Source organism: Simochromis diagramma, unplaced genomic scaffold (assembly GCF_900408965.1).
Source record: "Simochromis diagramma unplaced genomic scaffold, fSimDia1.1 OVJJ01000603.1, whole genome shotgun sequence".
Taxonomy (NCBI): domain Eukaryota; kingdom Metazoa; phylum Chordata; class Actinopteri; order Cichliformes; family Cichlidae; genus Simochromis; species Simochromis diagramma.
The window spans coordinates 21352882-21367289 of NW_024387414.1; the positions used below are offsets into that span (position 1 = coordinate 21352882).

At 40.6% G+C, this 14408-nt stretch overlaps 1 protein-coding gene across 1 annotated transcript in view; it reads right to left on the minus strand.

The window, feature by feature from the left end:
* lgr4 (leucine-rich repeat containing G protein-coupled receptor 4) overlaps positions 1 to 13229 on the minus strand; it is a 32653-nt gene extending 19424 nt beyond the window's left edge. Inside the window, exons 1-2 of the mRNA XM_040011343.1 lie at positions 12271 to 13229; positions 1232 to 1303 (exon numbers count right to left, since the gene is read on the minus strand). Coding sequence (XP_039867277.1) covers positions 1232 to 1303; positions 12271 to 12452 — 254 coding nt within the window. The 5' untranslated portion in view covers positions 12453 to 13229. The remainder of the gene's footprint in view (positions 1 to 1231; positions 1304 to 12270) is intronic.
* Between the last annotated feature and the right edge of the window lie 1179 nt (positions 13230 to 14408).

A 14408-nucleotide genomic window follows, 5' to 3' on the forward strand; every position in this document is an offset into this window, starting at 1 on the left:
TCTGTCATCACGTCTGTTGAGCTTTGTTGTGCCTTTGGCAAGAAAGAAAAAGAGTGAAGGAGATTGCGTGACTAAGAAGGAGGGAATATTCCTCCCTTTTCTGTGCTCCTGTTCTGTAAAGGGACGGCCTGCACTTTTTTCTTTTTTTCCCCCTTCTCCTCCTGATCTCTTTCTCCCCCTGTTTTTTACCCTCAGGGCCCATGCATTGGTTCACTGACACTGCTGAAGCCCTAAAGCGAAACAGTTGTCCACCAGAATTCACTGAATACTGAAGACTGATACTGCTGATTTGCTCTGAGAAAGAAATGTAAAAAAACAAAAAAACAAAAACAAGGGGGGGGGGGGGGGGGTAAACAAACACAAAAAATGAGCTAAGGGTTTTTATCAATAAACCCCTGGAAATGCCTTCTCCGGAAACAGACAGCTCAACGGCAGTCAGACAGTTTTGATGATCTAAGACGAGACAGAAGTGGCAGCGAGACTGGGTGGGTTTTTTTGGCCTTGTTTCCATAGAAACCATTGTTTTGCCCTCTTCCTTCCTGCCTTGCATTCCTACACACAATGCGATGAAAAGTAAATTGCCCCTTCCACAAAGCAGGTTTGAGTGGTACACTCGATGAAGATTCTGCCGACTGAAAGATGCACAAGGGGCTTGAAAAAACAACAACAAAAAAAGTACACAACCGCATCGAGTCAAGTGGAGCTGGAACTGCCCGAGTACGTTCACTCGCTGGTCATTTTTCTCGGGGCTGCGTGTTACCTGATACCAGGTAGACAGATTTTTATCTCTGGCACTCAGCAGTGCCGAGCCAGACAGCAAAGTATTTAAAGAGCAAAGAAATAACACCCACGAAGATTAGATGGAACTCCACTCCAACAAAGCCCCAGAGCACAGATGTGCTGTTGCCACCCTGATAATCCCTTAAAAGCAAAAATCCACACAGGATGTCACATGATCATTGCCTCAATGCATGTTGTATTACCTCACCTTTTTAATTGAGCTTTACTGCACCTTTTATTATTGCCCTTGCTCAATTCGTGAATGGTGAGTGATTCGTAACCTCAGTTAATGCTACGCTTATCTCCCTCAGCTAAGAGGAAGGGCACGCTCTGTGCACTTTACAGTGCAAGCTAAAATACCCAGGTGCGTATCATAAAGACCAGCCCTCATGTCAACACTGTACAGAATAAATACATCATTTACAGGGGGGGAGAGGGGGCATGTACTCACAGTTCTTCGAGATAGGGGAAGGTTTTGAATACGTATGCTGGAAGCTCAGTGATGTTGTTCATGCTCAGGTCACTGTGGAAACAGGAAAAAAATTTGTTTGAGTTCACCGATACATTTGCAAAGATCACTTTTCATTCATTCGAGACTCTTGTTTTTTCTTTTAAGTTGCTTTCTTGGCTTGATTTTGCACTCATTTTCCAAGTGTTCACTTTTATGTTGATTATAATAGTTATCCCCTCGTTTTCAACAGCTGTAAAGTATTCATTTAACCCTAGATTTAAATAGTAAAATACTCAAAATAAAGTTTTGCTTAGTTGCAAAATAACCTCCACGTGAAATCATCTGTCTATGAAGCCTGATTTTATCACATAAACTAAACATGCAGAAAAGAGATATTACCGTGATGGAAGATTTTGATTGCTATTGCAGCCTATTTACACAAACAATAGGGTCGTTAGATCATTCGTCCCCAACGGCAGCTTTCTATGTTTGACTGTGCCTGCATGACTCTTCAACTTACACCAAAAAAAACCTTGAAAAAGCCCTTCTCTTTAGCCGCAGGGATCTTCATTTTTCAAATCAACAAGTAAAGATAGGCATGTAGCAGCATGAAAAATATGCACAGAGGACTTGATTTGCTTCCCCATCAAACCTAAAGTGAGTGTGTGTGTGTGTGTGTGTGTGTGTGTGTGTGTGTGTGTGTGTGTGTGTGTGTGTGTGTGTGTGTGTGTGTAAGCCTGTGTTTACATATTAATAATAATAATAATAATAATAATAATAATAATAATAATAATAACTTTAAAAGTAAGACTCTATTGTGTTTAGAACTGGCAGTACAATGTTTTCAGCTGGTGATGAAAAGTAAGCGTCTCCAAGAATAAAAGAGCGTAAAAGGACGTCTTGGGGTTTACTGCGGATATCACGTCTGGATGCCTACTCCTAATATGTAAAGAGACATCAATCCACAACAGAGACGGATAAAACATCCAGTATTCGCGAATGAAGCAACCCCCTGCACCCCGCTCTCTCTCCCCTCTCACTCCTTTCACTCCCTGAGTGGCCATCTTGAATTTCACTGCCAGATCTCTCTTGGACCTTGTGTGTGGGCCCCTGAATCTTACAAGGATCATATTGCTCTTCCTCTGCAGACCCAGATACACAAACACACACACACACACACACACACACACACACACACACACACACACACACACACACACACACACACACACACACACACAGATACACAGCCAGGCAGACACACAAACACACACAAAAGCCTTAAAAGGCAGGCCCTGACAGAACCCTCATCATCCCTGCAACCTACAGCATGTCCCATCTCCATTTACCTGGTTATCCAGTTACCATATAGACTATGTAGACACAAACACACTTGTATCAACAGTCCTTATGGTTTTGTTCCTACACTGACAACATCTCAAGTGGTGTTTCCCAACCACGGCTGCAATGGTCAGATGGATACATCCTTAACCACATTTTTTAACCTTTTGACTAAATCATCCACGCAGACTGTTGAGTGGCCTAAACCACATGCCGTTCTGGGGAGTACAGGAGGCTTGAATGACTCTATCACACTTCCTTCCCTCCCACTGTGTCTGGCTGCTTTACTCATCAAGGTCCTGGCCTGTCCCTGCTAAGACAGATTGAAGAGGACACTAAAACTGCAGCTGTGATAAATGGTGACAAGCCTAAACGCTTCTACAAACAGGTATCTGCAAATTTCTATCCCGTGTGCCGTTTGGCTTCATTTTAGCAGCAAGGAAGGAGATAATCTGAGAAAGGTATGAGATGTGCTAAGAGAAGAGGAAAATATGGAGAGCTAAGGTGAAGCAGGGATATATATTCTTAAAGCCAAAACATAGGATCTTACAAAAATGCAATCTAAATCTGCCAGATAAGTTGGGTCAAGGCAAGCAAGCACTTGCCATGTCACAAAAATACTACATATAAAACTGTGCTGAAAGGGTTGGCACCCACACAGACATTGTTTAAAATATTTAAAACATCTCTGAAACTTCTTACATTCAAAAGTAATTATAAAAAAAAAAAACTACAACAACATAGCTATTTGTGACCTAGAACCAATTTCAGGCAATTTTTGGCATCTTTTTAAAATCATCAGATTAAGAAATGAAACAAAGCACAGTTCTGCAACCTGCAGCCTGTGGGTTCAAACTGAGTACAGGTATAAAAATTGCTAAATTACCACAAACACAGTCTTAACAGCAAGCTTACATGTCAGTACTTACACCTGATAACTACTGGGTGTACCTGTTGCTCAGCCCCTTTAACCACATGATTCATCTCTCTTGGGAAACAGTGTGACAAAATTTCAGAGAGAACAAGAGGACTTATAAGAAGAAGGAAATAAAAAAGCACTTGCGCTGATTCTCCAGAGAGCTAGCTGTCTGACCAAACCTAAACAGGAACCGCGAAAGGGCTTTAATTAGGGTCTGAGGCCAAGATGCCAAGAACTACTGTAAAATAACTCGAGAGGTCATCGGTTCCTGTGGGACACTTCACCGGAAGAGAAAACAATTGCTGCAGTGCTTCACAAATCAAGCTTGCATGACAGGGCCAAAACACAAAAAAGGGGTTGTGTGAGGCACTTTTTATATCCTTTTTATATGCTCCTAGGTCTCGGATTTTTCCAGATCTTGTGTTGTAAGAGCAAAAAAGTAAAACATACAGACTACTGGAGCACACTGTGCCACCTTTTTCCTCAGTCTGTAGATTGATGGCTGATCTATTGCATTGTCCTCATGTGACACTTTCCACCAGTTAGATAAAGAAATGTACAATAAGCAGAAAATGGTAGAAACCTTAATAGAAATATTTGACTTTTTTAAAATAGTCATTGACTGGGTAAATATTTTTAAATTCAGATCTTTGTTTTTTCAAAATGTGGAAATATACTCTGCTTCAGTGCCTGATACCCTCATGACATACTCACAGCAAAAGCTAAGCAATGCTTTCATGCCACACAATTACATAAAGAAGACATTAACTGCCCCAAAAACTGATTCAAATACACTTGAGTATGGAAAAATTTCAACTGTGCTGCTAAAGGCTTGTCAGCTGGGATTGATCCCCATAGACTCGGCATTCTCGTGATGCCTCTAACAATCACAAATTTGAGTTATTGTTTTTGTTTGTGTGACAAACAAATTGCAGGACTTCTTGGTAAGTTCTTAAAGTCACCCAACAGCCACTGGCTTTCATGAACGACTATTTGTGGGCCTCAAAAAACACAAAACTATCCAGTAAAGAAGCAGAAATATAGCAACAGCCAGCAGCCCTCCAACCACAAGCGCACCTTACTCTGAGTCTACTTTGTTCAGTGAGGGGCTGAAAGAAGAGAGCAGCTTGCATGTGAGCAGTTGCCTGGCTAAAGGCCTCTGAAACCCTCCACTCCACTGAGCTGGACTAAGAATTAACTGATAATTACAACTAGAGCAGGGCGATATAACCAAAAATATTTATCACGATATACATTTGGAAATTTGCGATAACGATATAACTGACGATATAACTGACGATATAACTGACGATATAATTGACACTAGACAAAATACTTTACAACTCCACAACTTTATTATTGCAAAAAAACCCCATCAATGTATTTTCACTTAAACTAGCAGCTGTTTTTTATGTGCATTAAAGTTATATAAAAATTTAACAGTGCAAATGCAAATTCCTCACTGACAGTTTAACCAAAAGGCATTTCCAGTTAAAATTGGCTGACATATCGTGAGCATAACAATGTATAATATCCACAAAACTTAAAAAGAGGTTATACACACACACACGCACAATATGGTAATATTATGTTGAAGCACAGTACACATCACTCCGCGAGGCTCCTGCGTAGAATAGCCGTAATGCTCCGACAATCCATCAAGTGGTGCGACTTCGTAGCTTAGCAAAGTCGTACTAAAACATTTGACAGATTTTCGAGCGCCGTGTACCACATAAAATCGTTTTGAGGTCAGTAAACACAACCAGAATTCATACATAAGGCACACGGGATTATAAGGGGCACTGTCGATTTTTCAGAAAAATCAAAGGATTGATTTTAAGTGTGCCGTATTTTCCAAAAAAAAACAAAAACAAAGTAATGACGACGGCCCGCTAGCATGCTCTACCAAAAATAGTGCATTGTTGTGTATCTGATGGACGAAAGCTGCATGCAGACGTGGTCAAGGCCCCGACTATATTCTGGTGGCTGCTTCCAGAAGGATAACGTGCCGTGTCACAAAGCTCAGATCATCTCAAACTGGTTTGTTGAACATGGCAATGAGAACTCAAACACCCTCCACAGTCACCAGATCTCAACCCACTCCCGCAGGGATGTCAAACTCAGATTAAATTCTGGGCCACAATCTATACACTTTGATCTTATGTGGGCTGCAGAAGTAAAACTACAGTTTCTCTCACTGTGAATACGTTTTACTATACATTTAATCAATGAACTATACACTCAATCTTAATGTAAGAAGAAAGGAGCATTTTCAACATTATTTCACAGAATATATACATGGTAAAGAAATGCTGCTGTGGTAAAAAGAAATTTGTCAGCATTACCTAAGCCATATGTGTCAAACTCAAGGCCCGCGGGCCAGATCATTTTATATAGATTTATTATTACTGTTATGCATGGCCCGGCAATATGAGGTGCTAATAACACACAAACAACAGATCCCATAATGCAGCGCTGCAGCCTCCTTTTCGAATGCTAGGCTACCCAGGAACATTCCCGCGTCAATCAAGTCAAACTTCTGTTATTGCAAAGCTAGCCCTCACAACGGCAAAGAGAAAAGTTGATTCTGAAAACAGAGCCTTTCAGCACCGGTGGGAGGCTGAATATATGTTTACAGACATTGCTGGTAAACCCGTGTGTCTTATTAGTGGAGCTAATGTGGCTGTAATTAAGGAATTTAATTTAAGACGGCACTACGAGACAAAACGTCAGGATAAGCTGAAAAACCTAAATGCAGAGCAGAAACTACAGAAAGTAGAAGAGTTAAAGAAGAATCTGACATTTCAGCAGACGTTTTTCACCAGAGCAAAAATCACAAAGTGAAGCTGTTGTGAAAGCAAGTTTTATAGTAGCAGAGGAGATAGCTAAATCAGCCCGGCCATTTACCACTCTAAAGTGCTGCATGATGAAGGTGTGCGACGTCTTGAGTCCAGTCAAAACGCAGATTTTGGCAAATGTCAGCCTGAGGAGAAATACGATTGCTGATCGGGTTTGTGAGATGGCCACTGATTTAAGAACACAGTTGTGTGAAAGAAGCAAAACCTTTATTGCATACTCTCTTGCTGTGGATGAAAGTACAGACATGATGGGCATTGCGCAGCTGGCCATCTTCATCAGTGAAGTGGATATATTGAACATTAAATTGATTCACGGGACAACGACAGGAAAAGACATTTTTTAAAAAGTATGTCACAGTGTAACCGACATGAAACTACCCTGGGACAAACTTGTTGGACTTACAACAGATGGAGCACTGGTGTTGTGCGGTGAAAAAAAGTGGACTACTCGGCGGGATGCGAGTAAAGATGCAGGAGGAGAACTGTACCGGTGAGTTAACAGCATATCACTCACTTCATCATACACCAGGAAACGTTGTGGTAAAGTCCTAAAAATGGAGCATGTAATGATCACCATAACGCAAACTGTAAATTTTATCTGAGCTAAAGGTTGAAATCACTGTCAATTTCAGTCTTTTATGTAAGAAATAGATTCAGAGTTTGCCAACATTCCTTATCATACAGAGGTCCGTTGGCTGAGTTGGGGAAGAGTTCTCAATCGAGTTTTTGAGCTCAGCAAGGAAATCTGTCAGTTCATGGACATGGCATGTATGATGCGGTGAAGGCATTTCAAGTGAAGCTATCACAAATGCACCAGTACAACTTGCCTCACTTTCCCTATTGACAAGTAATGTTGAACCAAGTCAGCGCAACAGTGTTCCCAAATGCGCACTTTGCTGATAAACTGAGCGCACTGAGTTCGCACAGAGCTTTGGTGACTTTGAAGCACATAAAGAGAATTTCGAGCTGCTTTGCAACCCGTTTATGTGGAAACTGCACCTGTGCAGATTCAGATGGAGCTTCAGTGTAATGGTACACTCAAGGCAAAGTACAACACTGAACGGCCCGCCCAGTTTATTAGTTCCATTCCTGAAGCAATGCCCCAGCTCCGTCTACACACGGCTCGAACCTTGTGTATGCTTTCATTTATTTTTTTTCTGGGGTTTTTGGCGGCATGTTCATATTTCTAACTTGCATAATTTTGACGGGATATATTTTTATGAAGAGCAAAATATTTAAAGTTAAAGTTTATTTTTTAAAGTTTATTTATTCTGGAATAATATTCCTGTCTGTTTTTATTCATATTTATGTTTAAAAAAACCATTGTTTTAGTGTGTTCAATAAATGTTTATCTTGTTTGGCCCGCAACCTAAAGTGTGCAATGAGTTTTGGCTGTAAGAAGTAAATGTGTAAAATTACAGAAATTAAAAGGTAAAGGGAGAGTCGGGCTCTATCCTAGCAAAGTTAGAACGAATAAAGTGTCAGACAGTCCTTAATGGGCTACAGGAAAAATAAAATACAGCTTTTAGAACAATAGATTAAATGTAACTAATGTACTACTGACCTACCAATTTCTGGAAGAACTGAAAATGTGCACAAAAGCCCATCCTGTTATAAAGATATGCGATGGCATTTATGAGGGTATTACTCTGAGCTATGGCGCAGGTTGCACAGCAACACTGCAGTTAAACTGTTATATTGTAAACTATTGCACAGGGCAGTAACTGATTGTCAAGTTTTGCAAATGCTGTTGGAGTTAATAAAAAAAATGAACAACGAACCACAATTTCAGGTAAAAAATTTTAATTGCAGTTCGAATCTCAGATTAACAGTTAAATGTGGCCATGAATCATTCATGTTTTCTTAAACATTTGGTCATTTAATGTTAAAAATATTAAAATAAAGGAACCCAATTAAAGGCAACTGCAACTATTATGGGGAAAAACAAATAGAGAGTCGAAACAGCTCCACTGAACATTTGGTTTTTTGTTTTGTTTTTTACTTTAATCTGGTAAATTAATTACTTTTTGAGAATTTTTAAATGACTGGTCTCTACTTCACTGGTTGACTTATTTTACAAGAAAAGTAAGTATCACCCTTCACAAATGACTCCATTACATCAGTGATGTGGAGCCTCATAATTCACTCATAACATATAATTAAGGTTGTTAAACAGTTCAAGATACTGAACACAAAACATACAATTAGATTAATTCTAGAGAACACTTCACAATAATTTAGCACGACAGCAAATAGACAACATGATGATAAGCATTTCATGTGTATGTGTGAGACAAACTGGTGGCTCTGGTATATTAATGGCCAACAAAGCATGGTGGATGACTCATTTTAGTATTGAAGTACTTAATCCACCAACTAGTTGGTGGGTAAGCTACCAGGGTAACAGCTGTAGTTCAAGTCCATCCACAGGACAAGAGATCTACTGGAGAGGCAGCTGAATCCAATCATTTAACATCCACCATATTACCTAAGTGCCACCCCTAAGCTGATTTCCCAGACTGTCATTTGCATATCACCTGCCACAGATTAGATTCATTTTCAAGGATGTGGTCTCACATCCTTTAGAGTTACCCTAAAACCTCTTCCAGTTATCTCTCTTTGACATTATAGAAGACCAGACACTTAAGTAAAAAATCTGAAACCCTGAGTTTCTTGTAGAGTTTTGAAGAGAATTTCTGAAAAATCTCTGAACGTTTGAAGCTTTGCAGGTGGAGGACGGAAATAGGTATACCAATAAAGCTCAGTGTTAAGAACTCAGAGAGGATGTTGATATTCTTCCATCCACAGCTCATCCTGTTTGGAAGCAGGAACTACTTACTTACTTACCTCTGCTGACCAAGAACAAAAGTATCATTCAGTTAAAAATGGATTGAGGGCACCAGTGGTGAAGTCGGCAAGCTCTACCAGCAGAGTGCAAGACCCATGACGCCACCCCTCCATTCCCCTCCCAAGTCTCAGGCACCTTCACGCTATGAAAGGACCTAACATTACTGAGATATCCGCTCTAACAATGCCTCTATGCTTGCTTAAAATACACAAGTTTGTGCAGACACTGTAGCAAAAGAAAAACCTATGTGGACACTCTGTGACAGGTACACTACAAGAGTGTTTGCCTTGTCACTGGCTGAGGGGCCTCTTCTTCCATCTGTTTTTCTGTGACAGGCCTGGTTCCATTATAGAAGCCAAAACTCAAGCCCCTGTGGGCTGAAGGTAAGAGTCCACGCCAACAATGTCATATGATTTATTGTAAAAATGCGTTGTCTCCCATTACCACGTTTATTTTTTCCTTCATGACAACGATACACTATTCCACAACATTGAGATCATTTCCTTACCTTTGGGCACTGAATCTGCTGCTGTGAGCGAGCACACTTGTGTTTGTTTCTTCACACACCTTCTTTCCTGATGCTGGAACCCACCAGCCTGGATATAAAAGGTTCTACTTTTGGAGTGTTTCTGATTCTAAACACATGATAAACAAATGGCCCTTACTGTAGTGACAAAATGCTCATATGAGACATTTCCTTTACACTTCAGCGGGCCATTGTGGGTGCATTAGCCCTGAGAGAAGGAGCCCTTGCAGCTGCAATATGTCTCACTAATCCATCATGATCCCTAACCCCCCCCCTTGCTCCACATACAAAAGACGGAGGGAGTAAGAGAGGACAACTAAAGTTCAAGAGACCAGGAAGGGGAAAAAAGAGAGGGGGACAAGCAACCTTTCACATACTTTAAGTCTCAAATGAATACATTAAGTGGTTTAAAATGTGTCACAGAGCATTTAGATTGCTATGAGTAGGACAAACTATGAGAACCAAAGATACCACATGCTCGCAAACAACACAGTGTTTTCCTTTTTGGCATAAAACTAGCCAACAGAGTAGCATGGAGAGCAGCAGTGTTTTTCTGTGAAAACACTGCACCATATTGTAATTCAGATGTCATAATATAGTGGTGAACCTTTTATTTTGTTTTTACCCAGAGGAGCAAGTATGCCGAGAGGTTCAGCTGTAAGCCTCATGCGCCATGCAACCATTTCCCCTCTGTTTAGCTCACCTCACACCTTCAACAATGGGAATTTCAAGTGGTACACTGTCCATTTTGGTGCAGCAGGGCTTTGGCCGCCATTCTTAGAAGGCAGCACAGCAGCACAGAGGTTTCAACAAACAAGCCTCTACACTTTTCTGAAAGTCGCATGCACTTTTGCACATTTAACAAGGCCCAAACTCAAAATGGCTGTTCGTATGTGTGAAGCTCGAGTGTGTTTTTCACGCGGGAACTGGCAGAGTCAGTGACTAAAGAGTTACTTTAGTTTGTGATTAACCCAGAAGTTGTGACACAAACTCTTTCTTCGTGGGCCAGTCATCAACTGTATCTGCACTGCTCCATAAAAGACCAAACCTACCTGGTCTCTATTTGCTCAACTTGTTGTAAAAATGAGTGCAGCAGTTAAACATAGCCAGACTTGCTGTGAGAATGTGATAAAGGAACAGGCTTGACTCCTTATTTTATTGTTTCAATCTTACAGTAGAGGGAACAAGACACTGCTGGCTACCATCCATGCATTACTCACCCAAATCTAGCCCTATTTGTGATCACAGCACTTGGTGCATTACTCTGTGATTCAGTCATTTTTCCCACAAAAACCTTTAGAGAAACAGTTGGACAAGTTGTGGCTTTACCTGGAGGATTTATTTTAAATATATTTGTCATACTTGTGTGTACACGTCAGGAGCTAAACCAATTGTTTAAATATAATATTTCCACACAGACTGTCCATGCAGTCTGCACAGATGACAAAAGACAGAGAGAGTAAGACAGAGGTTACCCATGGTTCAGGTAAAGCAAAAATCAAGAGAAACTTTAACTGTATTTGGCCCCTAAATGGACAGTGGTTTTGTAGCGCTTTTCTACTCAATTTGAACACTCTAAGCGCTTTCTTACAACAAGCCTCATTCACCCATTCATACAAACACTTTTAACCCAACATTCACCCCTGACTGATGCATCGGGGTAACTCTGGATTCAGTATTTTGTGGGATCCAGGGATCGAACCACAAAACCTTCCAATTTACCTCCTGAGCCACAGCCACCCCCCTGGAGAACATTTCATTGATCATGGCAAAAGTCAGACATCACCGAGTTCAAATGTACTTTAAAAAGGCTTCCTGAAGCTGGGCAGTATTTAACCATAACAATCGCAAATAGGTAAATATGTGTATTTCATTTCTTTGCAGTGTGTTTTCCTTTTTCCTTTATGTTGTCATGCACCATAGACGACAGTTTTGCATTAGATCAAGTATTGCAGAATCAATGTATCGTGGGAAGCTTCATAGTAGCATCATAAATCTTTCACTTCTCAGTATCTACTGCTTTCACTCTATGATTAGTAGCAGATATTTTCTCATAAGGAACCACTTTTAGTAGCAAACCACGCAAAAAGTTTCAACCTGTGCTTAAAAATGACTTTATTCACCTGTTCTGGAAACAGTTTACACAGATCCATCTATCAGCTGATTCCCTGTTTTAAATAATAACTGATAATCTAGTTAGTTATTAGCTGCAATCATTACACATGTCATTACAACATTAATGGAGGCTGCGCTGCTATACTGATGCTATAATAGTGATAAGTCCTGAAGATTCAGCTGTGTATAGTTTGTTTCTGAACTACGCCAGGCTTTTGAGTGTTGTGATGCTTTAGATAACAGGTCAGCCTTTGTAAGTCTGAAATCCTAAAATCCACGGCAGGACATTCCCTCCATCTGCACTAAGTTTACCCGGTGATGTTCAATGGCCATCACTCACTTACGTCGTAAACACAGTACAGTAAACGATGAGGCAGTTTTTAAGTGTGCAAATAGCTTGTGTTTCATCATAGATGCTTGGTTGTCACTTACAGGTAGTAGGTGAAAGTACTGAGCCCGGTTGGGACGGTGGTCAGCCCTCTCCCGGAGCAGTCTGCACCCCCATCTTCATCGCAGCTGCATGAGAGCGAACAAACGGCCGTCGACTGCCCTTGACCGGTGGCACCGGGGCGAAGCAAACACCACAAACAGACCCAAAACAGATCCACACGCATTTTCTCCTCTTCGGTTCAGGTGGCAGCGACGGGAGAGGGGGGGAAGAAGTGGGGCCTTTGTTTGCGGTTTAATCTACTCCGGACGTCGTCTTCTTCTCATGTGGTTTGGTAGGTTGTGAACCATGAAGAGGTGAAGCCTAACCGACGCTTTTCAAAACAAAACCCCAGCGGTTCAAACACTTCATACATTCACAACCCCGACCACAGAAAACAAAAAGCAAAAAAAAAAATGTACCCACAAAAGCGTTTAGCTAGCTCAAAACACAAACACTGCCTTCGAAGACGGCCAGTTTACCTTGGTGGGAAACATTTCTCAACCCGTGTGTCGTATTAGTCCGTGAAAATAAAAGTAGCTCTGCTGGCGACAGGAGCGGTAGCGTACCTTGCGTTTTTTTTGCGTTTTCGCTGTCCCATTAAATAACCCCCCCTCTGTAAAAGAAAAGAAGAAGAAAAACACTAGCAGTGCTTGTTAGTGCGTCGCTGAAAGGCTGGTCCGGGGGGCAGTCAGGTCTTCAGCTAAACATAGCGGACGTTTGCGTCCCGGTTTGTTTCCTTACGGGAGATCACCGTCAGTTTTCAGCCATTCCTCACGTTCCTCTCCTCTGCTCCTGACATCAACAGCATGCTTGTAGCTCGGCAGGCACCCTACCGGACAACCTGCAGCACTGGGCCCGGCCTGTGTAACACTGAAACCTGCACCACCGCATCAGGCAGCCAACCACTGCACACTCCCCCACTACACACACACACACACACACACACACAAAAGTCAGGTAAAAGTGCTCACACATGCATGGAGGACCAGTACGGCTGCAAATTTTCTTGCATGATTGTGCTGCTGTGCATAGCCAGCTGCTTCTTCAGCCTTTCAATTGTATATAAGCATGAAAACTTCTCAAGAGTAATCGTGCAGTAAACATGTGTGAACATGCGCGCAACATGCATTAATGTACTTTAATGGTTGTTACATGCACAGGTAGTTCATGGTGCAAATACACAACCCAGTCTTATATATGTAGTTTTACATTATATTTAAGATAAGATATAAATTATTATACAGTTAGAACATCTCTGAATAATCATCACCAATCCAAAAGATTGTTTTTTAAAATAATTTCAAATTCAAATTTTATTTGTCACACGCACAACCATACACAGTATGACATGAGGTGAAATGCTTGTAGCTGTGCAATGCAATGCCCGACCATTAAATGACAGTAATTTATTAGTAGTATAATGTAAGTAATCAGTTCATGATACATTTATAATTAAAAAGCTGCTATTTTAGCAGTAATGAATCTTTTAAAAAGTTTTTTTTAAAAGTCCACAATATTTGCGAAATATTGTGTTTATAGCACAGTAACACATCCAGGTGCAGTCTTTTACATAATATATTTATTATGTAAGATTTTTATCTTGGATGTAACAGGTAATGTAGTACAAGTATGTGATTTACCAAAATGGGAATAAGCACATGTCATTCTGCTTTAACTACTTTACACTTTGAATGTAGTGACTGGGCACCAGTAGTTTTGCTCACTAATCTGCCCTGACAGATAATTGACTGGGTGTATACTTGTCAAAGTAGATTTACTACGTACAGAGTTCACTTGAGATTGCATTATACATGCATGGATGAGCCAGGTAACTGTGCATGCAGTGGAGGATGTCAATAAATGTAGATATCATTGTAAACATATAGCGAGAATTAGTTTCAAATCATATGACAGCAATCACACATAAATGTATTTTTTTAAAGTGTGCATGTTTTTTCTTTCAAACCTCAGAAATGTGACGATTAAGGGAAAAGTAATACTGTGAAGGCAGGGTCAAAGACTCCTTGTTTTAAAGGGATTACATATTGTTGTTTTTAGGGTTATTTTTTTTATCATCTTGTCTGTTAAATGTGCAAGAGACAGGAAAGCACTCTAACGAAGCATAAATCAACAACTCCCA